This window comes from Engystomops pustulosus, chromosome 4, assembly GCF_040894005.1.
Source record: "Engystomops pustulosus chromosome 4, aEngPut4.maternal, whole genome shotgun sequence".
Classification (NCBI taxonomy): Eukaryota; Metazoa; Chordata; class Amphibia; order Anura; family Leptodactylidae; genus Engystomops; species Engystomops pustulosus.
The window spans coordinates 59,605,876-59,632,873 of record NC_092414.1 but is presented as its reverse complement, the minus strand read 5'-3'; the positions used below and the strand labels follow the sequence as shown (position 1 = coordinate 59,632,873).

Below are 26,998 nucleotides of genomic sequence, written 5' to 3'. Positions count from 1 at the left end.
CTCTAGCCTGCTGCCGCTGCCTCTGCCTCTGCATGCCGTCCCCTATAGTGTCAGGGTCAATTATTGGATGTTTTACATGCTATCTAGCTTCATTCTGTCGCTCTGTCATGGCCATGCTGTTGCCCATAATTTTGGCATAATGGTGCGATTAAGCAGCCTCAGAGGCATCCATGCATGCTGCCCCTGCTGTTTCCTGTCCATTTCCGTGGTGTTTCCATCCTTTTCTGAGGTTCCCAGGTGTTTGGCCAAGCTTCCCTGTGCAGAGCCTTGGTCCCCTTGAAAAATGCTCGAGTCTCCCATTGACTTCAATGGGGTTCGTTATTCGAGACGAGCACTCGAGCATCGGGAAAAGTTCGTCTCGAATAACGAGTACCCGAGCATTTTAGTGTTCGCTCATCTCTAATCACATACAGTATTTACACACCACTCACACATAAAGCATATACACAACCAATACACACTTACTATCCCAGATGCCGGGGCCCCATGACACTGTGGGCCTCATAGCAGCTGCTATGACTGCTACCCCTGTAGTTACGCCCCTGAGTGCAAACCGATCCTCCTCAGATAAACATCTTATCATTTGTTTTCTAATATAAAGATTTACTTCTGCTTTAATAAGAAATCAATGATGGTCATCATACTTTAACAGCTAAACAATTGTGGACAGTTCACACAACAGATTTTGGCATTATTTTTTACCCATTAAAGTTAATGAGAGGCCGTCATGTCATATGTTCCCAGAAGAATCTCTTATGAGATTCTACTTCAAATATAATAATTTATGTTCGAAATTATGCAGTGTGAACATCCCCTTTGGGAATCTTTGTAGGCTTTTTTTTTTGCAAAGTAGGTGGTTATGGTATTGTTGAGTAATTTACCGTAATAACTATGTTTTTTGGCACAAGTTAATACATGTAGTTTGGAGCATGGAGGGGATACCACGGTGTCCTTGAGAAGTTACATCCCATTTAGGCATTGATCCATAATTGTAGACACTGAAGAGATTCCTGAGATTACATACATGTTTTGCGATCCATGTCCAGGACATTTGTAGACACAACCTGCCACGTTCTCCATGTAGTGTAGCAATGTCCTGTCAATGTAGGTTGGTTTCCATGAGCACAGATGATCAAGGACCGTCACTAGGATATGACTAGGGGCCTTGGTGTCATGCACTGACGTGAGATATGGAAGAGGGGTTGTTATGGCAACTTTCCTGAACAAATATTGGACAATCTGCCTGCACTTTGTTTACCTATCACATGAAGTAAGAAATGTTCAGCTGGATATGTTCTGCTAAAAATATTTGATTAAATATATTATATCCCTTAGTCAGGAAATAGACCGTTAAATATAGTTCATATCAGAAGTTGTCCCTGCTCCTATGTCTTTGTAGATGTACATTCATCTATGTCGTTGAGTCACTGGTAAAATATTCTAGAAAATAATCAATGTAATGTAAACATAGTTAAGTATGTTGGTTCGTGACCAGAAGGATATTTCACTTACTAGAAATTCCTCAAATGACTTTCATATACAGCAAGATCTTGTTAGCGGCACCAGATACTCTTAGAGATGACAGGCCACCACATGTCTGTTACACGGAATACTACATTTTCTGGTGAACTGACAATTGTGGCTCTTCTGTTCTTGAACTTCATTTGTGAATAAATTGACAACTGGGCAGGGTGTATCCATTCACATGTTGACATCGTTCAATCAGTGATTAGCATTACTAATATTAGTATTAATAAGGCCTCATGCACATGACCGTGTGTGCAATACAGGCTGCAAAAAGGGGAAATTGATCTTTTTGTGGCCAGGGGGACATGGGCACACGAGAACCACTCTCCCCATCCATGTCTATAGGAAATGAGTAGCCATATGACCGCAATGTGGCCAGAAAAAGGACTACCCCTGAAAGACACAGTGCACTCTTGTCTATCAGCTGTGTAGCTGCGTGCAATGACACAAAACTCCTTTTACGTATCTTCACCTTAACCCTTTAATGGCATGTGTTTAGTATTGTTTGTGATTAACATTAATGTGAAAAGGCAAAATGCATGCTACTACTTACAAAATGCAAATACGTTATGTTTCCGCAATATATTTGCAGCCTCAGGGAAGCTGAACGTATCCACCATCCCTATGCCACTAACCCTAAGCCTGCGTACACTAGCCTCACTTACCCTAAGATACTACACCTAGATTTCTATACTTAAGATCCATGACCAATAACTCTAGACCAAATAAGTCTCTGCTGTCCGGCCCTCTCCATCAGCTGGCCGCCCTAGGTACTGTGTCTGCAGTGCCTAGTGGTAAATGTGGCCCTGCTGGCAGCAGAATCCTTCTGTCTTTAATCTATACCTTATACTAACTGAGCATTCGGCACATAAGACAAATGATGTCAAAGTGGTGAAAACCACTTCTGTTTTGTCTCCAGCATCCCCAGAAGGCTTTGGCAGCAAAGAACCCATGATTCAGCTTCTATAATGCTAAAGCCTGCACCATGTACATATTATTGTGCAGACTTGCAATTTGGAAATGTTTAAATGGAACATGTCACCAGGACTTGGCCTAATAACCTTTTACCAGAATGTTGTATAGCGGCTTAACAGCTTCAAGATCATGTTTCATTCATGGCCCAGTATGGTGGCATCATTCATAAAATCAACTTTGAAATGAGATGTAAATTTGTTGCATAGTTAAGTAGGTGGAGAGTTTAGCACCAAAGTTCTTCCTAACTCTTCCCTGTGATCGATATCATGCACTGGACTTCAGGAGATCTGGTTAGTGATGTCTCCACATAAATACCATCAGTTACTGAAGGAGCAGGTCTGCTGCAGGGAAAGCTTGACTTCAGTGACAATTAATTTTCATTTTACTTCAAAGTTGATTTTCTAGATGATTCCACTACACTAGGCCATGAAAATAACATGTTCTAGGGGGTTTTAAGCCGTTGGCAACAAACTGATATTGGTTTATTAGGTCAATGTGCTTTATTACGAAACAAGGGTACATGCTATACATTCTAGATGGCCACAACCAAGGGAGTCTGGATCTGGATCTGTGATGGATATCATGCTAGATTTTGTGATACCAAAGGGTCACATTACATTGCATTTTATATATGACTTAAAGCTAAATTGAAAGTACCGTATTTTTCGGACTATAAGGCGCACAAAAAATCCTTTGATTCTCTCAGAAATCAAAGGTGCGCCTTATACTCCAGTGCGCCTTGTATATGAACCGTACTTACAGACAACAGCTGCCTTGAACAGTGCACGGGTCTGCCACCTGCTGGTCATTCATCCTTATAATCAGGTGCGCCTTATAAGCCAGTGCGCCTTATATATGATCCTAGACGTTTTAGCAGGCATTTATTGATGGTGCGCCTTATACTCTGGTGCGCCTTATAGTCCGAAAAATACTGTAGTATCATCTATCAGTATCATCTGGAGTAACTTCAGTGTCATAGTATAGGCAGCAGACAACGGTGGCATAATTGATATCAGCACATGGAAAATGTAAGCTTTGAGTGTACTCCTTTAACCCCTTAAGAACGCAGCCTGTTTGCAGGTTAAGGCTCGCAACTTTTTTTTGAAATTTGACCAGTGTCTCTTCCTGTGATAATAACTTTTGAACACTGTTACTTATCAAAGCGATTCTGAGATTGTTTTTTCCCCACATGTTGTACTTCATTTTAGTGGTAAATTTTGGCTGATAAGTTTTGCGTTTATTTACAAAAAAAAGAAAAAAATGATGAATTTTTAGAAAAATTTGCCATTTTCGAAATTCAAAATCACCGCGTTTTCAGGCAGATAGATTTACCACCTAAATAACTTGCAGAATAACATTTCCCATTTGTCTACTTTACATTTTCATAATTTTTGAAATGTTTGGATAATTTATTTTGACGTCACACAGCCTACAAATCGAATAGCGATTTTCGGAATTGACTATTTTGGGGATAAATACTGTTTGAAATCAAATTTTACATATTTAGCAACAAAACCCCCAATATAACCAACCCATTTTCAAATCTGCACCCCTCAAACTATCAGAAACAGCATTTACAAAGATTGTTAACCCCTTGAGATCTTCATAGTAATTGAATCAAAATGGCAGTGAAATTTAGAATGGTCAAATTTTGTCGGTTATACATTCATTTAGCCCTAAAATTTACACATTTCCAAAAGATAAAAAGAGAAAACTCACCATAAAATTTGTTCTACAATTTCTCCTGAGTGCAGCGACCCCCCCACACGTGGCCGTTACTTGTGTTATGGGGGCACAGCGAGGCGCAGAAGGGAAGGAGCACCCTGCAGCTGCCAGGATTTTAGTTTTCTGGTTGCCCCCTTTTGAAGGCTATAAAATTTTCGCTTTTCCGTTATTTGGGCCATGTGATGGCATTTTTTTTGCGGGACGAGATGCTTTTTCCAGTGTTACCATTTTGGGGTTGGTATCACCTATTGTTGAAAATTTTGGAACTTTTTTTGAGGTCATGAGTAGAAAAGCATCAATTCTGTACTGGATTTTTTACTTTTTTTTTTTTTCGTGTTCACCGTATAGCCTAATAATCCTGTTATCTTTATTCTATGGGTCGATACGATTACGGGGATACCAGACATGAATATTTTTTCTTATGTTTTACTAAATTTGCCAAATAAAACCCTAATGTGGGGAAAAATCTATCATTTTTGCATCGCTGTCTTCCAAGTGGCATAACATTGTTACGTTTTTGGCTACAGAGCTGGTCGATGGCTTGTTTTTTGCGGGACATGTTGTTCTTTGCAACAATATCATTCTGGAGTACATATGTTTTGTTGATCACTTTTTATTGCATTTTTAGTGGGATATAATAGGTAAAAATCATATTTTTTGGCGGGTTTTTGACGTTTTTTTTTTACGGCGTTCATCATATGGGTTCAATAGTTATTTAGTTTTATTATATGGATTGTTACGGACGCGGTGATACTATATATGTGGGGTTTGTGTTATGATTTAGACTTTTTTGAGCGTTATATGTCTCTTTATATGTTTTGGGGCTTATGGGCATTTTTAGTGATTTATAAAGTAATTTTTTATTGAAAAACATTATTTTGTACATTTTTTACATGATCCACCATGGGATATGAACAAGCAATCATCTGATTGCTTGATCTTGATAATACTCTGCAATACTAATGTATTGCAGGGTATTATCAGTGCCAGCCTATGCAGATGCATAGGCTGACACTTTGCCTTTAAGATGACGTCACAGACGCCATCTTAAAGGTAAACCCTCCAGGCTTCTCTGGGGTCCCGATCGGACCCCAGAGGAGCCAAAACAGCGATTGCCCCCCCCGAAAACGGTGCGGGGGGGCCGATCGTGGGGTAAAGACCCCCAGAAGGCATGTTAAATGCCGCGGTCGCGTTGACCGTGGCATTTAACGGGTTAAACACCCGCGATCGGAGCCCACTCCGACCGCGGGTGTTAGCCGGGGATGTCAGCGGTAGATTACCGCTGAAATCCCGCGGCTAATGATGCCGGTGCGCTGAGCGCTAATCGTTGGAAGCTGCGCAGTACAGCTACGGCGTGGAGCACTAAGGGGTTAATAGAGCAACAGGATCAAAGGGTATTCATGTAGATGGAACAGTCTTACAATCATTTGTCATTATGCATTTGCACTGAAGGGCTGTATATTCTGATACTAACTTCTATTACTGCTAAGTCTCATAGCTCTGTGTCTACTATGGATATATTTAGAAGTTTTTCTCCGATTTGTTAGCATTTTTTTTTCACGACATGTAAAGCTTTTTGGAAAAGCCAAACTTCACTTGAAGTTATAAGCAGTTGTTTATAAGCTGTAGATAAGTGATGGAATTATTTCCCACCGCTCTCATTAATAATGATATATCTCTAAACATGTCCTTCTCTCTTCATTCTTAGCGTTCCCTCCAGTTTTTGGATTTCTCTTTCTGGGAGGTCAGAAACACAAAAAGTCGGCTTTCTACGCTGAGGAATAAATTCAGAGCTTCCAAGTCTTTCTACATAAACCGCTCGCTGGAAAAGAGGGAGGTGAGAAACACATTAATAGTCTTGACTGAATGCCAAGATGTGACAGCTCTACTCTCCACAAAGTCAGAGGGTTGAAGGCGTCAGTTTGAAATATTTGACTTCTGACATCAAGTTTTGAGATTCTTGGTCCTAACATCTTATCTAACACTTACTAGATGTGACAGTGAATTCAAATATCCTAGGGAATGACATTCTCTGTGACATGTTTTAGCTTCATGGGTGACAATCCTTATTTACCTAGACTGAAATGATCACTAACTTTGTAAAAAATCAATAGAACAGCAAATATAAAGAACTCCTCCCCCCTCGTATATAGCCAGTGCCTGCACACCCCATATATAGGCAGTGCCTGCATCCACCAGTATATAGCCAGTGCCTGCCCCCTAGTATAAAGCCAGTGCCTACCCCCAGTATATAGCCAGTGCATGCCCCCAGTGTATATACAGTGCTTGCCCCCCAGTATATAGTCAGTGCCTGCACCCAGTATATAGCCAGTGCCTGAATCCCCCGTATATAGCCAGTGCCTGCATCCCCTGTATATAGCCAGTGCCTTCATCCCTTGGATATAGCCAGTGCCTTCATCCTCTGTATATAAACAGTGCCTGCCCCCCCATATATAGCCAGTGCCTGCCCCCCCCCCAGATATAGCCAGTGCCTGCCCCCCACCGCTTATATAGCCAGTGCCCCCCCACGTGTATATAGCCAGCAGCCACCTGGTATATAGCCAGTGCCTGCCCCCTAGTATATAGCCAGTGCCTGCCCCCAGTTTATAGCCAGTGTCTGCCCCCAGTATGTAGCCAGTGTCTGCCCCCAGTATGTAGCCAGTGCCTGCCCCAAGTATATAGCCAGTGCTTGCCCCCAGTATATAGCCAGTGCCTGCCCTCCGTATAAAGCATGTGCCCGTACCCCCTGTATATAGCCAGTGCCTGCATCCCCGTATATAGCCAGTGCCTGTATCCCCGTATAAAGCCAGTGCCTGCATCCCAGTATAAAGCCAGTGCCTGCCCACAGTGTATAGCCAATGCCTGCACCCCAGTATATAGCCAAAGCTTGCCCCATATTGATATAAAGTGCCTGCCCCCCAGTATATAGCCAGTGCCTGCCCCCATATATGGCCAGTCACTGCCCCCCCATATATATCCAGTGTCTGCCCCCCTCCGCTTATATAGCCAGCAGCTCCCTGCGCAGCCTAAACCCCCCCCAAAATACTCTGTACTCACCTTTCCGATGCCCCTCGCAGGTCCTCTTCTGTCTTTAGCTCCAGCTCCGTCTTCAGCTTCACTGCGCGGTCTCATTGCATACACCATGACATAAGCCACTTGCTGACATCATAGTGTGTGCCGATGGTGGTGCACACACCATGATGTCGGCAAGCAGATTTCCTCTATGGTTTGACATATCACATTTGTGTGTGCTTTATTTTGCTTTTTATGGTATTTAGACTTTAATTTAGAGTTTCATTTATCTTAGAGGGTGAAATGTCAGGCATGTGTGTCTGTTCTTTCTTTGCGGCTTTTTTTTAAATCACACAAAAGTTGCAAATTCTTCTGTGACCCCCTAGTAAATTTTTGCCTAGGCCTGCTCAGGACTGGAGTTTATTTGCGCCAAAATAGCACCATTTTACCATGATTTATATACATCCACATCTGGATTTTGAAAATATATCAGGTACACCACTGAAAAATTATTGCAAGTCTATCTTTGTAAGGCGAGTGGAAAAGCTGTAAATATAGATGCAAATACAAATAAGTAGAACAATAAAAGGAAAGCCTAAGATAAATGACCCCTAAGTGTTGCACCACTCAGTTCCTGCTTTGTAAAGGGAAGTTGAGAAAACTCAATTGTTAGAGTTCACATTAAAGGGATATTTAATTTTTTTTTAAACATATGGATGAACCTCAACATATTTCACAGAACAAGAAAACCAAAACGTTACCATGCCTGTAGATATGATATATAATAAATAGGTCATACCAGCCCCTATATTCTACTACCAGGTCAAACCTAGACCTCTTGAATATGCAACAGAATACCAAACAAACCAAAATAGAGAATACTCTAATGTAAAGACACCAATGAATATAAAATATATATACTGTATGTTATTTAGATTCACTTAAAACATCAATAAAAAGGGAAGCAAAGTAAACGGACATAGCAGACAGGAGTCTATAGTAACACAATCGTATTTAGCCGATAAGAATAGTAATTTATACAAAAAGTAATTGTGACTTCTATAAGATATACATATCAGCACATATGCTGTCATATAGTGACCAAATAAACCAATAAATAAATTATAACTAGAAATAACTCTCTATACAAGAGACATAATAGTAAGTAACAGAATTCAAATGCATTGTTACACCTACACAGTGAGGCAGAGTGGGGCTTATCTACGAAGGGTCGCGGATCGCACTTTCGTCGGACTGTTTGGCGGTTTCGGGATTTGCTGAGCTTTGACGGGTATTTAATAGGGGTTTGTGCTGGCAATGGGGCAGATTTATCAAGCTGTCTGAAAGTCAGAATATTTCCAATTGTCCATGGCAACCAATCACAGCTCCCCTTTAGAATATTCATGAGCACTGGTGAAATGAAAGCTGAGCTGTGATTGGTTGCCATGGGCAACTGGAAATATTCTGACTTTCAGACTGCTTGATAAATCTGCCCCATTGTGTCGCACGCGATCAGATTGTGGTGCAGCTGCGCTGGCTTTCATGCAACAGAAATTGGGAGGGTGGCCAATCCAACTGATTCGGACTCAGTTCGGGATTTAAGATTCAAATTGTGTCACAAGACAATGCAATTACATACACCAGGAAGAAGAAGGTGAACTCCGGCGGACCTGATCCGGGAAGCGACACGATCCGGGAAGCAGGTTCTCGGGCGCACGATCTTAGAGAATTGAAGCAGAGTGCATTATCGTCAGACAATGCGCTTTCTGTGAACTCCAAGGAATGGGTAAGTAAATGTGCCCCAGTGGCTCCTAAAACACGTGTCTGGTAGTCTACCCCGAATCATGTTTCAAACTGATCTTCCTCAAGGGGTCACCCTCCTTACATTATATATAATATTAAATGGGTTTTCTGGGATAAAAGATTGCTAAATTATTCCTAAGACAGGTCCTCAATGTTGGTAGAGACTCATTAGCCAGCACCCGCACAGTTCAGCTGTACACATTGGGGCACATTTATCAAAACTAGTGCAGTTTGGCTGTGCAGTGTGCAGAGGGTGCCAGATTCATCAGAACTGGTGCACAGTCTTCATTAATCTGGCGCCTCCTGCACTGTTCTGGAAGAACTGTGGTGCACGTCAATAATAAAAGTGACACAAACTCCGACTAAGCACGAACACGTCCCTTTAGGTGCACATTTTTTTTGTATTGTTGGACACAAAACTGGCACAGATACTTTATAAATACATGTACAAGCAGTTTGCACGTTCTGTTTCGGAGCACAGGCAGACAGAAAACTTGTGGCAACTAAATGTGGCCCAGTCTGTGTAGTGGTCAGTGCAGGTTTACGGCAAATCAACACCCATGCATTTGACTGACAGCAGATTTGCGGCGCGCCTGCTTGTCTTCCTATATAGGGAGGAGGAGGGAAGAGAACTCACTTACAGAAATAATGAAGTCTGTTGGGCCACAGATCCACAGGATAGGGGATAGCAGGCTGATCAGTGAAGGACCCCAACTCTGGCTTGGTCTGACCCACAGGTGAATAGGTGAATCTACCGTTGGGCCCCTGGGTTGGTTGGGCCCCTAGGTCCTGCATTAGTAGTACCGTAACTTCTCTGTAATTTATACATATATTTCGCATTGAGCATCTCAACTATCCTATGAATTTACAGGATTATATTAATAGGTTATGTAACAAACTTGTAGCTGTACAGTGGTGGCCCCCGGTGGGCCCTAAGTATCCCAGTCCAACACTGCCCCCACCTATCATGAGAAGGGGACCCACATCAATCCTATACTATAGAATAAATTGGCAGGGCGCATGCCCATCCTGCCGTACCACCCAGGGGTCAGGCCCCCACCTACCACACGCTAGCATTTATCATAAATCCAGTAAGTAGGGATTCATACCAGAATCCCCTTTACTTTTGTAGCTTTTATGTAATCCCCTTTTCATTATATAACTATCATGTAACTTTATATCATGTAAGGTTTAGAAGCCATGTCATGTCTACATGTAAGTCATGTAAGGGATTTCATGAATTGTGGTCACCTCAGAGAGCCATGACACGGTTTGGGGACCCCCGCTTTCTTGATGACAATTGAATACATGGTAATGAGAATAGCTTTTTCTTCATCTGAGAACACAGCTTCCGCCTGTGGTTTAGTTTCTGCAGCAACGTTTCCTGTGGCTTTGGTGAAAGAGGTAGTATGGCTTTTAAGGATGCTTGGGGTTGATAGGACTGGGTGGTGCTGTTTTCATCCAGTCTCATCATCTCTTCAGAAATGACAAACAGTGTGAAGAGCGTGTGAGAAGATGCCAGGGAAAATGAAATTTCTGGAGGTTCCTAATGGCAGATTGGTAAGTACTGGATAGCTGGAGAAGTTGTCTTTGCCTGGGTCCCGCTCCTAGCATGCTGGAATACATTATTTAGGAGAAGTGGGTTAAAGTGAAATGCTGCACTTTGTAGCCAGTTAGATATTTGTAATAAATAATCGCTGCTTGTTGCTCTCGCCGTATTCACTGTTTATGCTATTCATTCTGCTGGGATTATCTCCCAGTAAATATTACAGCCCAGTATAAATAGGCTGAAGTACAGATGTGCACAGGACAGGGCCGCCATCCACCCGCAGGCTTCCTAGACATCTGTACTGCTCTCCTGCTACATTATCTCATTGGGTGTACAAGTTTTAGGGAACTGCAGCCTCAGTTTTTTGTTTTTGTAAATCGTATTAGTAAAACAATGTTGCATGTCATAGTGATGTAAGAGAGATCCATGAAAGTTAAGTTTATATACTGGAAGAGGTATACACCACCTATCAACAGGGCAGGTAACATGGAAGAGATTGTATAGAGAGGTGTCACTGCAGATGAATGAGAGGGATCGCTTTTTATAACTCTATGGCAGATATGAAAATGCCCTCAGTTATACTTGATCGATCCTATTCCATCCAAATTCCTCATTGCAGATGTACTTATTGTAGAGAAAAACCTCATATTTTCCCTCCCTGTGGTAAAATTGTACCCTCAAATCTATATATAGTACCTTGTCCTGCAATTTGGAAGTGTACAGGAGGTCATTTTATATATTTTCAATGTTAATCCAAGCCTAAAAAATACTTAAATACTTTTGTTCCTACCTAAAATGTGAAGCACACTTCCAAATGTCGGGACAAGGTGCTGTTTGTGGGATTGGAGGGTTAATGAGGTGACGGGTTCCCTTTAAAGTTTATTGTTATCCTGTTTGCAGTCATTTTGCATTTGGGCTAGTTGTCTCCAATGGTCTGTGAAATGGACTCTGACTATTTAACAAACTTTTTATGAATCAATAGCACAGGAGAATCCAAGAAAAAGCTTCTTTCTTCTCTTACTTTGCTCCATTCATGCTTCCACCCTTCCTGATTTAATAAGTATCACTTTAAAATTGGAATAGATAGAAATAGATAAAAACTCTTATATTTGATGGAATAAGAGGGAATAAGAGGGGATGGTGTAAATAGGAGGTGGGTTTCTACGCAATATATTAGGGAGAAGATTAATTTAGTACTAGAATCTGTAGAGGGAAAACAGCTAGACAGCGAAGATTACACATAGGCCCACATTTATCAAAAACAGTGCAAACTGCACCAGGTGTAGCTCTTGCCTGTGTAGTTTGCAGAGGGCGCCAGATTCATGAATTGTAGTGCTTGTTCTTCATAAATCTTCCCCCCCCCCCTGCACTGCTCCGACATAGTGCACCTACTTTTTTTTTGTGCACCTTTAACATAGGGCATGCAACACAATTCTGTAAGACACTGCATGATAAATGTGGCACACTGTCCAACTGTGCACTGGGACGCCCCTTTCAGTGCAGAATTTTGTGTCGTATCGGGTATAGTGCAGCCCGGACATAAATGTGTGATGTGTAACACATTTGTGTTTTGGGCACGTGCAAAATCCGAGAGAAAACTGGCACAGGGGCTTTAATAAATCTGGGCCATAATGTCCAGAAACAGTTTTGTCCATATCCAGTTTTCCAGGTTCTTCAAAGTGTCGTCCGCACCACAGACTAAAATAGGGCATGTTACAATTTTGCTCACAAGGACCCTCTGTCTCACATGGGCCAGACATATTCCTTTACTAACTGACAAAGTGAGGACAACACTGATGCTGAGCATCACATGAGGAAAATGTGAGACTTGAGTTTTGTTGCCTTGGTAATGACTGTTATAAGTTCCTCTTCTTCACACATGTTGTGACCGAGTCACTTCCTTCTGTCACACACAGCTGAATGTCCCCATTGCAGGCTTGAAGTGTTTTATATCATGTCACTGACACTTGAAAAGAAGAGATAGAGATGAGATCTTCCACTGCCTGCGTACATCTTATTGTATCTGCATTTAAATTAATGTCATCGTTCGACTGTCCGGGAATGTTTAACTCTTTCATGTCCACTACTGTTTTTTAAAGCCTTTCAAGGGCTTCACTTACAAAGACAACGGGCAATAATTTTTATGGTAAAGAGGTGTCATGCCTAGGCTGCATAGTTTTCATTTTAATATAATTCAAATCAAACTCAAATCAGATTAAATCAAATCAAAACACGAGGGGCACTGTCTCCGTATGGAGAAATCAAGGTTTAATCACCAGAGGCGACATGGCTTTTTACTGTGAGAACTGTCAATCTGTGGAATAGCTGAGCTCAGGCGCTGGTCACAGCAGGGACAGCAGAGAGCTTCAAGAAGGGTCTAGATGCCTTTTTACACCTAAATAACATTGATGGTTATGTTATATAGAATTGTTTCTGCTAAATCCCTTCCTCATGCAATCCCTTCCCTTCCTTGGTTGAACACGATGGAAATGTGTCTTTTTTCAACCGTATAAACTATGATACTATGATAATCGTGGTGTGCCAAAAAGTAAGGGCAATTTATATAGGTGTCCATCAATCTGCTGAAAAGAAGAGGAACATTTAAGGAAATTGGTTACAATGGTTCATTCACAGTTTAGAGTTCTTTTGTTCACTGGTTTTTACACAAAACGTAATTTTGCCGGTAATATGTGGTGCTTGCCGGATATATTAAGGTGCTTAAGCCTCTTCATGTATCAGCCACGAATTTATCTCCCCCATTAGGTTCATAGACACAAATAAAGAGAGTCACGTGAAACTATCAAAAAACTCGGAAACAGGAAAATCTAGTCAATAAATGTTTGTAAGGGGACACTAAGAAACCCATAGGGGGAGACATTTTCACAAACAACTGTCTGAAATGCCTTGCATTAATTAAGGGTTTGTAGACACTTTTCCAACTAGAACGACCAAAGAAGTATGTTTTTGAAAAAGTGGGTTTGGTTTTTCAGCAAATATTCCCATGCACCATTTATTAGGGGTCCTTGTTTTTAGACAATTGTTCAACCAGCGTGTCAAATAAGGATTTAAAAAGTGGGTGTGGCTTAGCGGTAAATGGTCTGTGCACCAAACTTTTGGGGGTAGTTTCCTAGTGTAAAGTAGACTATCTAATGTAAATGTTTGAGGGTAAATCTGAATATTTGGCAGAAAGATGCACAAGTTGAAAACATCCTCACATAGTAACTGATAACTTACAGAGCTTTTCACTAAGAGGGCATGTAGTTAATTGCAAAACTGCTCCAACCATCTGTACTATGCACCAGTTTGTTAACATATGCAAATAAGTTTTCCAGGATGGGATAAGGAAAACCATGCCACTTTTAGCTACCATATAAGACAGCTCCCATGACATCAAGTATGACCTATAAGAGGCCTTATGACATAATGCAGTAGTAAAACCAAACCAGTACAGGCGGTTCCCTACTTAAGGACACCCGACTTTGTCTAGAACTTCAATTATAAAATATACGATTTCGACTTACATACAAATTCATCTTAAGAACAAACCTCTGGACCCTATCTTGTATGTAATCCGGGGACTGCCTGTATATGTCATTCCAGAAGGAACAGACTCCCAACTGTAGACAGCAATGTTTGAATAGATATGCTGGTTCAATTTTAATCCTGCATCATGTCATAAGGCTTCTTGTAGGTCATACATGATGTCAAGGGAGCTGCCTTATGAGGTAGCTAAAAGAGGCATGGTTTTCCTTATCCCATTCTGGAAATATTTTCCTAGAACTATGACTTTCCGACAACAGACTAATAGTCAGACCCTTGATGATATCATCAGAACTATAAGCTTTCAGATCTATCTGCATCAGAACAGATTTGAATGGATGACAGCACAGCAAAGACTGACATAAATCTAAAAGAAGTGGAGCTGAAATGGTTAAAAAGCTATTTTATTTGCATATCTTAGTGAGGAAATGTATCATATTATTTGCAATATGTATTATCTACCATCAGCGCTGTATACAAAAAGGACAATTTTATGGCATACATAAAGTACACATGGCTCCAAGTTGGCAGTATACTCCCAATGTATTGTACATCTGCAATGTGAACACACAATTAAATACACTTTTATCCATTTAGAGATTGCCAGTATGGCCAGTATTTTTTTTCTCAGACAACAGCTCCCATTTTTAATAATTATTGGCTGAAAAAGATGAAATTGGCCAACAATCTGTTGCGCATTGCCAGCATTAACATAATGGTAACCAAGGTTGAAAGACTGTAAATGTAATCCTATAACGAATGTATAGTGTGTGTACAATGGCAATTACAACTCTATTATTCCCTTTTAGGTCTTGGCTGTATCAGATGGAGGTGAGTGAAATAAAGCAATAAGGAAATAGACTTGTTCCAGAACACCACAACACCGCCATGACCCTGTATTCTGAAGGCATGTGTACATGTTATTGTGGAAGGCTCATTGAGAGACAATTATATGGGCTTCGGGACGTAAAAACCCTGAAATAATTGCAATTCCTAGTGCACAGCTAGACATTATTACCGCCTTTATGCCGGCTACACATCATGGGGGCATGGTTGAGCCTGAAGAGGGCACAACTGGTGGCACAGGGGCTGGCGTTGAGAATTCCTGACGCACCCCTACATACTACCTAGACCATGCAAATGATTTTTGTACAAAATTACCATCCTTAGTAAGTCAATTGCCCCCCCTCTCTTTGTATCTTCCCTCCTCCTTGTATATCCCTCCCCCCCCCAGGGCAACTAAGGATATGTGATAAAATGCCTTAAAACTATTTTGATATTAAGGCCTCATGTTTTAACTGCATTACTATACACGCTTTCTCACTTGCCTTGTATTCCTGTCTGTTGAGCAAAAATAATAAAAAAACATTTATACAAAAAAAAAGTAATGCCAGCTAGCATCTGCTGCAGTTTGGGCTGCTGGTGTAGGCACCCGCCAGATACTTACCCAGCAAGTATCTGATTATAGCAAAACACTAATGCCTGCAATATACTGGTACTTGCCAGGCCTCACTAGGGGAATACTGCAAGAGTGGTAGTCCCGCAGCCTGGCAACTAAAAGTAAATTCTCAATTTGTGTACTGAATGTATGCACATCAACACGTTTTTTTGGTACTGTATTCCTGGCTCGTTTTCGGCCGTAAATACAGGCAGAGTGACTCCCGTTTGAGCACATATGTTTCCTATCACTTTTTTCTTCTAAATGCTTTAAAATCCCTGGCTGCTTGGTCCTTTCACATGTGCTGGTCTCCTGGGAAACCCAACCCAAAAACGGGTCATACCTCAGTATGCGTCACATTCTTTTTTCAGTTCCCATATTCTATGGAGTGGATTTGCCGGAAATACATTGCTGGAAGACATGTTCTATATTTTAAGAATAGGGTCTCATGGGCCGGTCATGGTGCGATGGGAAATACGCTCATTAGATGGATTACCAAATTTCCCATTAAAGTCAATGTGAAGCCATGTGCTACCAGTAATAAAAACTTTGCAGTACGGCTACCACACGGCCAAAAAATACTTCAATGAGCAAGAGGCCCGAATTCTGTTTAAGCATTGTACCAGCCTATCTGTGGCAGCATTTCTCTACATCGTGAGGTGGCAGAGTAGCACTACAGAAACCTTAAGCATTCCAAATGTCTTAGCCAATGATAACTATTTTGCTTATGGGCAAATTCTTTTTAGCTATCCCACAGCAACTTCTACCTCCAAACACAGAAACAATAGTACAGGAACTTGTCCGGACAGTGTTTTGGAGACACAAGGAGGTAAACAGGGCTCTTGTCAGATTTCAGACATGTCTCTACCCTTTTCCTTCTGCTTCAATGGCACAAACGTAGACTGGAACATATACTTGCTCCCATGATATCTGACAATTCATATGTGGGCATTTGATCAGCAGTAGGACCATGCTTACATCATCTGTCATGTGTGTTGTGAGATTTTGGAAGCACGTTCTACTGCATAGTCATCATGTCCATCAGAGAGGTAAGTGGGCCCTCCATGTGAGTGTTGTAGCATTATAAGTTGTATCAGAAATAATAGAAGTTGTGTTCTGATCAATTTCAATCCTTTCCTAGAGTTAAACAACACTGATTTAGATGGCCGGGGCAGTGACCAGAGTCTCAACAGTCTGCCCAGCGTCCAGACGGCGGGACTCGAACAATCAGTCGCCAGCTGGGCGGTATCCTTTGAAAGGCTTCTTCAAGACCCACTTGGGGTTGAATATTTTACAGTAAGTAAAGCACTTAATAAAATTATCAAATAAAAGGATTTTATTATTATTCTTTATAACTAAAGCCACAATAAAATCTCAGATGTTTATAGAATTAATGGAAGAATTTCATGTTACATTTACAGCACCCAAAATATCCCATTGAATCAGCATGTCATCAGGATATTATGACATATATGTAACCCCCATGACCTGCCTTTTAGGGGGGAGGCTGATGTTTTAATGGCACTTAGATTAAATTCTGACAATTTTAAAAAGCAAACATCTAGAATATCAGGATAGAAAGTTATCAAAGAGAAACCTCAGGTTAATTGGTCATTGTCTACTATTACTTCTGTAACAAGAAGGAGTGACTACTGTCATAATGAATAGGTAAACCTTGTGACAAGTGAGAATCAAGATGAAGTCAAAATGACCCTTTTATAGCCACTTTCTATTAGTGAAAAACCAGACTGATGAGAAAAGATGTTATGGTCAGCTTCTACAGACAGCAGCAGGCAACAGACTGCTATGTCTATTATTGACTGAATGAATGGGTGGATGATTGTTGGATGATTGTGGAGTATGAAGAAATTGTAGGGTCCCAATGTGTTAAGGCTACCAGAAGACCATTGCCTGCAATTCAGCAATTCAACAGGAGATTTTTTCATCTGAAACTTTTTACTCATGTATTTTTCTTATCCCTGATTTTGTTTTTTGCTCTGGTTTTTGGCTGTTTATATTTCAGAGTGATGCAAGTTTATTGAAAATCATATAAAAAGGCACAGGGGAGCATTTATCATTTGTTCCTCTTTTTGTTGTGTTGCTGATTTCTGGTCTCTGTTATTTTCTATCCACTTATTGATAACAGTTTCTGCACATTATTTGTGCAACTCTGCTGAATAGGAGAAAAAAACATAAACCTGTTAGGGAACATGTTTCATTGAATATTTAGAATAGAAAAAGACAAAAACCACTGGTCTCCTCAATTTCTTCAAAATGTTATTACCGGTAGTCATAAATAAGATGCACCCTGACAAGAGGACAGGAGGGTATCAATGGCTTTTATATGCAAGTTCCATTATTCTTTAGTGTGTTATAATACATCTCTTACATCCTTTCGGCAGGAATTTCTAAAGAAAGAATACAGCGCTGAAAATATAGATTTTTGGAAATCATGTGAAAAGTACCAGAGCATTCCTGCAGATGACACTGAACAGGTATTACTGTGGATAGTTTCTTTTCATATTTTTATGAATCCAGACATAATTGTCAGTGGCTAAGCATGTGACTATATCTAAGTCACTGAGTATGGTGTCTAATGTTGTCATGTTTGACAAAGGTTTATTTCAGAACAATTATTAAAGGGAATGTGCTAGAGTTTTTTGTACTGGTGATTTAAAGGAAACCTACCACCACTGATCTACCTATTCAGGTAGATCCGGTGGCAGGTTCATCTAATCTATAGTAGGATTGCCTTTTTAGGGCTAATCCTTTAGTCCCCCATATCTTTTATAATTTTTAATTTCCCTTATATGCATACTTATCAAAGAGGCTACTATATGGCGCGGTTACTCCATGCTTCAGAAGCCTCTTGCGATCCGCCTACTAAGCCATCTTCAACGTGCAGCTCCTCGTTGCTGTCTGCGAAGCTGGTTTCTGCACATGCGCAGAGCGCTGGCCGGGGGGTTGGTAGGCGGATCGCAAGAGCCTTGTGGGGCATGTAGTAGCCGGTGCTGAGGCTACTCCACGCCCCAGTAGCCTCTTTGGTAAATTAGCATTTGAGGGCTATTAAAAATTATAAAAAGGGCTATCCTACTATAGGTTACATGAACCTGCCACTGGATCTACCTTAAAGGCATATTCACATGGCCGTCTGCGGGGACGTACATGCGGCCGCAAATTTGCGGCCGCATGTACGTCCCCATAGACGGCAATAGCGGTGCCGCACATGCTCTATCTTTTGGCGTGTGTGCGGCCGTGCGCCACTATTCTCTATGGAGGGAGGAAGGGTCACCTCTTCCTCTCCAGCACACGGCGGTATGCCCGCACGGCGGGCATACCGCTGTGTGAATGTACCCTAATAGGTAGATCCGTGGTGGTTCTTAATAGCCCTCAAATATTCTTTGTACCGTGTAAGCCAGTGGTTGAATAGATAAGAACCCCAGTAGTCTTCAAAACTTGTAATTGTCATCAGTCCTTGTATTGGTGACAATTCCAAAATCTGGTTTCAACTTCAGTCATACGTTGCTGAATGTGAAAGTTATGGTACTTGTGGTAGTCAGGATATCTTGTATAGAAAATTATGGATGTCTGTCAGACACTAAAAGAAAATGGAAATGGCTGGATAAAACAATAATTGAAGAAAATTGGTTATGTCATTGATTCTCAGAATGACAACCACAAGAAGCTTTCCATAGCATTTTTACTAATGTATTGTTTATTGCGTTTCTGCTATTAGGTGTTTCTTAAGTGCTGTATTATATCCTTTTGTGGCTACCTATGTGGTTACTCTATGTGAATGAACCTGATACTGTATAAAAGATTTCCTGGGTGTGTGTCAGTGCTGACTATTTAACCACAGTTCACATTAACAGATCATAGCCGTGACTTACTGAAAATGTACATTTTACATTATTTAAAATGTATTTATAATGGCATTTTAAATAATTTAAAAAATACTAATGAAAATAAAGAGTGCAGCAGTTGCTTATGGTAGTTTGAAGGAAATGATGATTTCTCTATATGCATTTCTATAAAACCAGATCCAGTTGATAATCTTAATGTGTTGATGTATTTCAATCTTTAGTGGGACCAGGGTCGGCTCCAGGTTTGAGTTGGTCCCTGAGTGACACAGCCTCAGGGGGCCCCTTTGTAGCAAACTAACATGGCGGCATTAAACACATTATCTTTGCATTCCTATATTGGTTTGTATGTTTCTGATCCTGGTAAAGGTCTCCTACTGAGCACTAATATTGGTTTGGTAGGCATTTAGTACATCTACTATCCGTTTACAGATGGTAGATAGGTCCTAATAAGAAGTTTCAGAGGAACCATGATTACGGTAATGTAGAGTTATAAAAGTTATGCAAATTACCTTGGGGGCCTCAGAGAGCCTCGTATATTAACTTATGCACACCCCTCATAGCGCTAGCAGGCCCGCCCGTTCCCACAGCGCATAGATAGGTGACGGGTGGGACTGCTAGCGCTACGGGTCATTGATACGGCATTGATTTAGGGGTTCATTCTAATCACCATAGTTGGATTTAGAATTTCTTACCTAAATTGCTGAGAATTAGTTTCTACCTCATGAGAGGTCTTGCAGTATTCTGCTGTACTTCTCAAATTTTTTAACTGTACAGCAGTTATTCAGGAGAGGGGCTGTGATTGGTTAGTGAACCAGAGTGTTCTAGGTCCAGCTTCAATCCTGAAATATGAATGTATTTTTCCAGTCCTGCTGCTGCTAACACACACAATGTATGGTTACACAGGTCTCCATGGCCATTACCTGACATTGTCTGCGCTTCGTAAACTCAAAACTGCTGATAGATTCCCTTTAATTTTGTGGTAATAACGAAAACTTTTGTCTTCACGTTATAAAGTGTTGATTAAGCCAGTAATTTTTACCTGTTGGGTTTTAGCTTAAGGAAGAGTCCCGTCGGATATATAATGAATTTCTCTCAAGTACCTCCTTATGTCCGGTCAATGTGGATCAGCAAGCACTTATCACAGAGGAGATGCTGGAGAAACCAACACCCGAACTCTTCAAAGTTCAACAGCTGCAGGTAACAGCAACATTTTTCTATCTCCAGAACAGTTTTTCTCCATGTTCGGCCACTGGGATCTCTGTGTGAACAGTGTAATGCAGCTTCTTTGTCACTTCTCTGAGGCCCATGGGGAGGGCCGAGGACAGTGCTCTACTGGTCCCATGAAAGCTGCTGGAGTTGTGGCAATGCATGTGCACAGTGTGGGTCCCAATGGTCAGACCCCAAGCAATTATTTATCACCTATGCTGTGGACAGGTAATAATAAAGGCCCAGATTCTTTAACAATTAATGGACATAGGTTAAATAAATACCTTAATGGAAAGCGCAAACATTGACACGAGGGGGAAATTCCAGCTCAGCAACAAATCAATTTATTAACACATGTAAGGGGTATATCCAGTTTGGCAGTAATTGTGCAGTCTTAACATGAAGGAACACAGGAATGTAGGACACCATCGTGACATATAGGAAGCATTTGGTGGTAAATACAGCTGCTAAAAGGGATGCACAAGGTTTGCAGTTGAGTGCACTTGGGGGCACACGTTTTCTATGAAAATCCTGAACTGAAAAAAACCAAAATGATATAAAAATATTATTTTGGTATACAGGTTTAACAAAACTGTGGCACATTTACTTAACCGTTTGCTCGAGTTTCTTCGAAAGTGCATTGTCTGACGATCATGCACTGTGCCGCCATTCACTAAGATCGTGCGCCCGATATCCTGCATTTTTCGCTTCCCCACTCAGGTCCGCCGGAGTTCACCTTCTTCTTCCCGGTGTATGTAAGTGCATTGGATGTGACACAATTTGAAAGTTAAATCCAGCGCTCAGTCTGAATCAGTCGGATCGCTCGATGGCACTCCTCCCGATTTCTGTTGCATGAAAACCGACGCAGCTGCACCACAATCCAATCACGTGCTACACAATCCACAGTGGCGCAAATCCCCAAAACGTTGGAAAATCCGACGAAAGTGCGGCCCTTAGTAAATAAGCCCCACTGTGTCCAAATTAATGGCAAAAATAAGTGTGGAACTGATGGCAAAGTGAGATGGAGAAGATGATAAATAGGGGGAAGACCCAATACACATTAGGGGGCATAGTTATCAGGGCTTCATGGAGTGAAGGGGGGCATAGCACTTGCTGCTGCCGGCGACTTTTCACATGTGGCCACAAGTCACCTGCCTGGCAGATGCCTCCTGATGTATTGTGCTGCAAAAATGCACGGATGCCGGGGTATGGTAAATATCCCCCTAGGTGTCTGATCAGAGCACATCACCTCAGCTAAAGCAATATTATGTGGGGCACTTTATAAGCTTTCCACATATAGATGTCATGTTTTCCTACAATCTATCAGAAATTTTAGAAAATTCTGTTTTTTGTTTATGCAAACTGGCTTCTTGGTGCTTAGGTGACAAAATTGTTTCTGCTAGGGCACCTGTTTTACTGCTTTCTATGGTGCCCAGTGCCACCTAACAATAACCAGGACTGTGCCTTTACACAATAATGGGAAGCTCTACCAGGAAAAAATGGATGTTTTAGCAGCCATGGTCTGTCTCCTTGTGCACAGAAAGGATAATTTCCATAAAGTTAAAAGCAAAGGACCATATTTATCGAAAGTAGGGCAGTCTGCACTATCTGCAATTTGCCTGTGGAGTGTGCAGAGGGCACCGCATTCATCAAAACTGCCGCACGGTCTTCATGAATATGGTGCACCCTGCACTGCTCTGGAGATGTGCACCAACTTTTTTTGGTGCACATTTACTGAGGGGTTAGCGCCTGTTTTCTGACGGACATTGCACGTTCTTTTAGGTGTAAACTGCTTGTACAGGTATTTAAGAAGTTTCTGCACCACAAATATGTTGCACAGCTGCACTAGCCACCATGAGACATAAATTAAGGGGCGTTTCATCGCTGAGTTGGACCGTTAGCCTCATTCAACATGCAAAGTCTGTTACACGCCTTATGTTAAAGGTGCACTACAAAATAGTTGGTGAACTCTGTCGGGCCAGTGCAAGGAAGCAACCGATTCATCATTTCCAGTGCACCCAGCATTATACACAGGCACTGCACATTTAGTGCAGTTTCCCACATTATTAGTAAATGTGAGACACAATTGTTTCACTATATGAAATGTGATGTACAGTTCAACTCTGCACCTGAACGCCCCTTTAATTATGTGGTGCATCGGACACAGTGCAGCCGTAATACAAAACTGGTGCAAACACTTTATAAATACATGTGCAAGCAGTTTCTTTCTAGTGCAAAGTCAGACAGAAAGCTGGTGCAAAGTCTTTAATAAATGTGAGCCAAAGTAATTTCTGACAATAATAGAAACTTATTGCTAAATGCTCTTGGTGTCCTGAGGATGTTAATACTGTTAAAAGAAAGAGAAATTCAGATTATCATTGTATCTTCCCTCCAGATATCCCCCCCCAGACCAGGAAAAATTGTAAGCCCCAAGCAGGAACTTCAATGATCCAGCGCTTTCCATATCTACTCTTTTCAGCTGCAGCCCATAATGTTTCACTTTAGATTAGCACTGAGTGTGCAAGTCCTGGGCATTCTGGGATTACAAGAGTATGACTTTACCACCACTTCTTTAGAAAAACTCTGTATTTAGTTGACATATGGTGACTAATAACTGTGTTACTGAGCACCATCTTATAGAGCAAGTGCTTTCCATGAGGCACATCTTGCTTTGAATTATAGAGGCTCCACTAGTAATGAGCACAAGCTCTTCAATTTTGGTGTTTTGTCCTAGGTCTTCTGAATTGAGCACGGATACCCTCACAAACAGGGGCTACAAGAATTTATTAGGACCCATAGCAAAATTTTGTCAGGGGCCCCCAAAGTCAACATTGTGGTTTGCAAATACATCAGCCAAAACAATGTACAGTTACGCCTCTATTAAAATTATTTTATTTAATTAACCCCTTACCCTAAGTGGTCCCCACATAATATAATGCTCCCTTCCTTCAGCAAATGTTATTGTTTCTATTAATTTGCTAACAAAAACTTTCTGTATCATTTATTTCTGAAATTTTTTTGATGTCTGCTTGCTGGGATTCATTATTTACTCCCAGTAAATAAAATACCAGTGGGAGGTATGGTAGACCCCAGCTGCTCTGGTAGACAAATATCTGACGCACTCAGCCTCTTCACCGCTCCTGTAAATACTCTTTCTGTCTGGACCCAGAGAGAGCTGGCAGCTTCTCAAGCCCCTCTCATTGTTTGGGCCCCTTAGCAGCTGCTATTATGGGAGTTCCGCCTCTGCCCACAATCACAATGTTTCTTAGTAAAGTTCTTGATCTACTTTTACCAAAGTTTTCTCCTTGCCCTGGTCTTAGCATTACATCACTAAATCACAGTGAGAACAACCACTGAAAATCCTTTTTTTCATATGACAGATTTTTACACATGAAGAAAGAAATTTGCTTTCGACTTTTGTTAAATGTTTTTGTCATCGTAAAAATTAATTTCTTTGATTCTTTTTTTTTTTTTAACAACAGATCTTCAATTTGATGAAGTTTGACAGCTATGCTCGTTTTGTAAAATCCCCGCTGTATCAAGAGTGCATGGTATCAGAAGTGGACGGACGCCCCTTACCAAATCTTAACTTGTCACCATCCAGTGTAAGCTCAGGCTGCACGGCTCTTACCTCTGGGGCAGTAAAGGTAAAATACTGAGCAATAAAAATGTATTATTGTAATTCCAGAGTACAGGCAGTCCCCGGGTTACATACAAGATAGGGTCTGGAGGTTTGTTCTTAAGTTGAAATTGTATGCAAGTCGAAACTGTATATTTTATAATGGAAGTTCTAGACAATTTTTTTTCTTTTGCCCCAGTGACATTTGGAGTTTCAAAATTTTTGGTGTAATTGGACCAAGAATTATCAATAAAGCTTCATTACAGACCCCGTACAGCTGATCATTGCAGTCTGGGACTATAGTAAAGCATCAAGAGAGTTTCACCAGAGGTCACAGTGGGCAGAGAGGTCCGTCTGTAACTATGGGTTGTCTGTAAGTCGGGTGTCCTTAAGTAGGGGACCGCCTGTATATGTATGAATGTAGTTTAATGGTTTTATTAAACCCAGAAATATTTGCCAAAATGTATATTGCTACTGAGAACCTTAGACTATTGGGCGAAAAAAACACTGAGATAAAACAGCACACTTGCCTTAAAGGGAACCCTTCACCACTATTTTCACAAATACAGGTAGTGGCAGGTTCCTATAGAGCTCTAATAACTATCTGACACCCTGCTTTTAGCTAAAAATTGTTCCCCTCAGATCCCCATAAAATCAGAGTTATAATCTTGCCTGGTATCTATGCAGCTTTGGAGCGAGTCCACGGGGGCGTGGCCTAATGTCATGTGACCGGGGTGACATCATCAAAGGTCCTTGAGCTACTTAATATGAAAACTATACCCCATGTACATATCTGACCACATAAAACCATCACAGCAGCCTCCATGGACTTCCACTCCTCTCCATGCAGGCTGCTGTGATTTCATTTGATAAAATATGCTGTGATTTCATAGTGTACAGTTCCTAATGCTACAAAAGGTATATGACCTGTGATGATGTCACCCTGGTCACATGACATTATAGCAGCATACAGAGATAGGATGGGGAGGAGCTGCTGGATTCAGCCTGAGGAGGCCACGCCCACTTGGACTTCATGTAGCCATGCTTAGTTACCAGATAAAACTATAAAGTTGAATATATGGGAATCTCAGGGGCATAATTTTTAGCTACAAGAAGGGTGTCAAATAGTTATTAGAGCTCTATAGGAACCTGTCACTAGCTGTATTTGTGAAAATAGTGGTGACGGGTTCCCTTTAAGTTGCTGCAGCAGTATAGGGCTAATGCTGGTATTGAGCCATAGTAGAAACTTCTGAAGATCTGCCTTGAAATCTCCCATGCCAAAAAATTTCTTGTTGTATATTCATACTCAGCCTAAGGCTAGAAGCACAGGGCCATGGTCACGGTGAATCTGGACAGATTTAATGGACCGACCACAGCGCAAAGGAAGGGAGTCCCTTCTTCCCCACAAAACAGCAGCGCCAAACTGTGTTCATGATCTCCATATCAATATGCTCCAAGTTCCTTCCTCTGCACTGTGGTTGGTCTGTGAGATCCGGTAACTGCATGGATTTATACCCGAAAGATGATATTTTAACTATTCTTGCATGTATATTTTAGGAAATATTTGCATCCCCCATATAATAAATCCACTCACCTTTAGGTTCTCTTCTAAAACACCTGATTTGCTCTTTATTTGTAATTTTTCCTTATTTTAAGAAAAAGAATCTGAGACCTGGGAAGTCATTGCCCCTTGGTGTTGAGGTATCTGGACTAGACAATTTAACAGATGGACAAAGAGTAGCTAACAGTAGGTCCTTCAAGAGAAATGTTCGAAGAGGAAATGTTAGAGGTGAGATTAAGGTTTTCTTGCATTTTATCTCTGACAATAACAAACACTGAATTATAAATGTAAATGGTGGTCTGTCTGGGTCTGTTTGACGTGTGTACGTTCTCCTTATACAACACACAGCTTATAAGGGATAGGTCAGGATGGCCTATATGGCATCCGGTTGGTAAAAATAACTGTACAGTATCTCTCAGTCCATTAATGCCCCCCCTTTCAATTACCTTTCACAAAAAATTGTGCATTATAGAGCCCTTTTGAGCATTCTCCAATTCCTCACTAAGACGTACATCAAAGGAGCCTCTGAAAGCCTTTTACACAACACCATTTGATAGAATTGGCACAGTACCATGTTAGACATTCATCAATAATTGCAGCACCTATTGGTGCAGGAGGCCAAGCTGCAGCGAGCACATAAGACAATTGCTCACCACTTCTGGTAGCTCTGACCTGGCTATTGACGCTGGCTATATGCCGGCTGTAACCAAACAAAGAATAGGACAGGCACTACCAATGTATACAGATAACAAATAAGTCCACGTATCCTAGGAGAGCATGTAACCAACAAAAGAACAAAAGAGAGGATGCGTATGATGGACTAAGGTAATATCAAAAAAACTTTATTAATACATAAACACAGTAACAACAAAACCACATAATAAAAACACTTAAAAAGTGCACCATGCAAGGTGTACTTAACCTCCCAGGACCAGTGTGTCCTGGGCTCCCCAGCCCCAAGCCGACCAAGTCAAAACGACAAATGTGTGATGCAGGACAATGAGGGGAGTACTAAATACAGCTGAATAACATCAAATTGCAACAGGCAATATGTGCATACATAAAGTGACCAGTGCAAAAAATAAATGAACCCAACAGTCCTGTATATAGTAGCCTAAGTGCCTGAAGTATACGGTACCTAATGTGGATCCATATGGTAAGGTGAGAGAGGCAGAAAGGC

At 41.2% G+C, this 26,998-nt stretch overlaps 2 protein-coding genes across 6 annotated transcripts in view; one reads left to right on the top strand and one right to left on the bottom strand.

Annotated features, from left to right (window-relative positions):
• The window catches only part of LOC140126502 (uncharacterized), a 60,101-nt gene extending 58,943 nt beyond the window's left edge, over window positions 1–1,158 (bottom strand). Inside the window, exon 1 of the mRNA XM_072146028.1 lies at window positions 1,025–1,158. The gene's annotated coding sequence lies outside the window, so the exon portion shown is untranslated. The remainder of the gene's footprint in view (window positions 1–1,024) is intronic.
• Window positions 1–26,998, top strand: part of RGS14 (regulator of G protein signaling 14) — a 62,772-nt gene that overhangs the window by 14,373 nt on the left and 21,401 nt on the right. Inside the window, exons 1-8 of one of the 5 annotated variants that reach the window (XM_072146031.1) lie at window positions 1,154–1,270; window positions 5,936–6,064; window positions 14,941–14,962; window positions 16,711–16,865; window positions 17,972–18,064; window positions 20,486–20,629; window positions 24,121–24,285; window positions 25,914–26,046. In XM_072146031.1, coding sequence (XP_072002132.1) covers window positions 1,208–1,270; window positions 5,936–6,064; window positions 14,941–14,962; window positions 16,711–16,865; window positions 17,972–18,064; window positions 20,486–20,629; window positions 24,121–24,285; window positions 25,914–26,046 — 904 coding nt within the window. In that variant the 5' untranslated portion in view covers window positions 1,154–1,207. Of the gene's footprint in view, window positions 1–1,153; window positions 1,271–5,935; window positions 6,065–10,461; window positions 10,603–14,380; window positions 14,522–14,940; window positions 14,963–16,469; window positions 16,619–16,710; window positions 16,866–17,971; window positions 18,065–20,485; window positions 20,630–24,120; window positions 24,286–25,913; window positions 26,047–26,998 lie in introns of those variants that run through there. The other 4 variants (XM_072146032.1, XM_072146034.1, XM_072146035.1 and 1 more) reach the window with 4 other exon arrangements.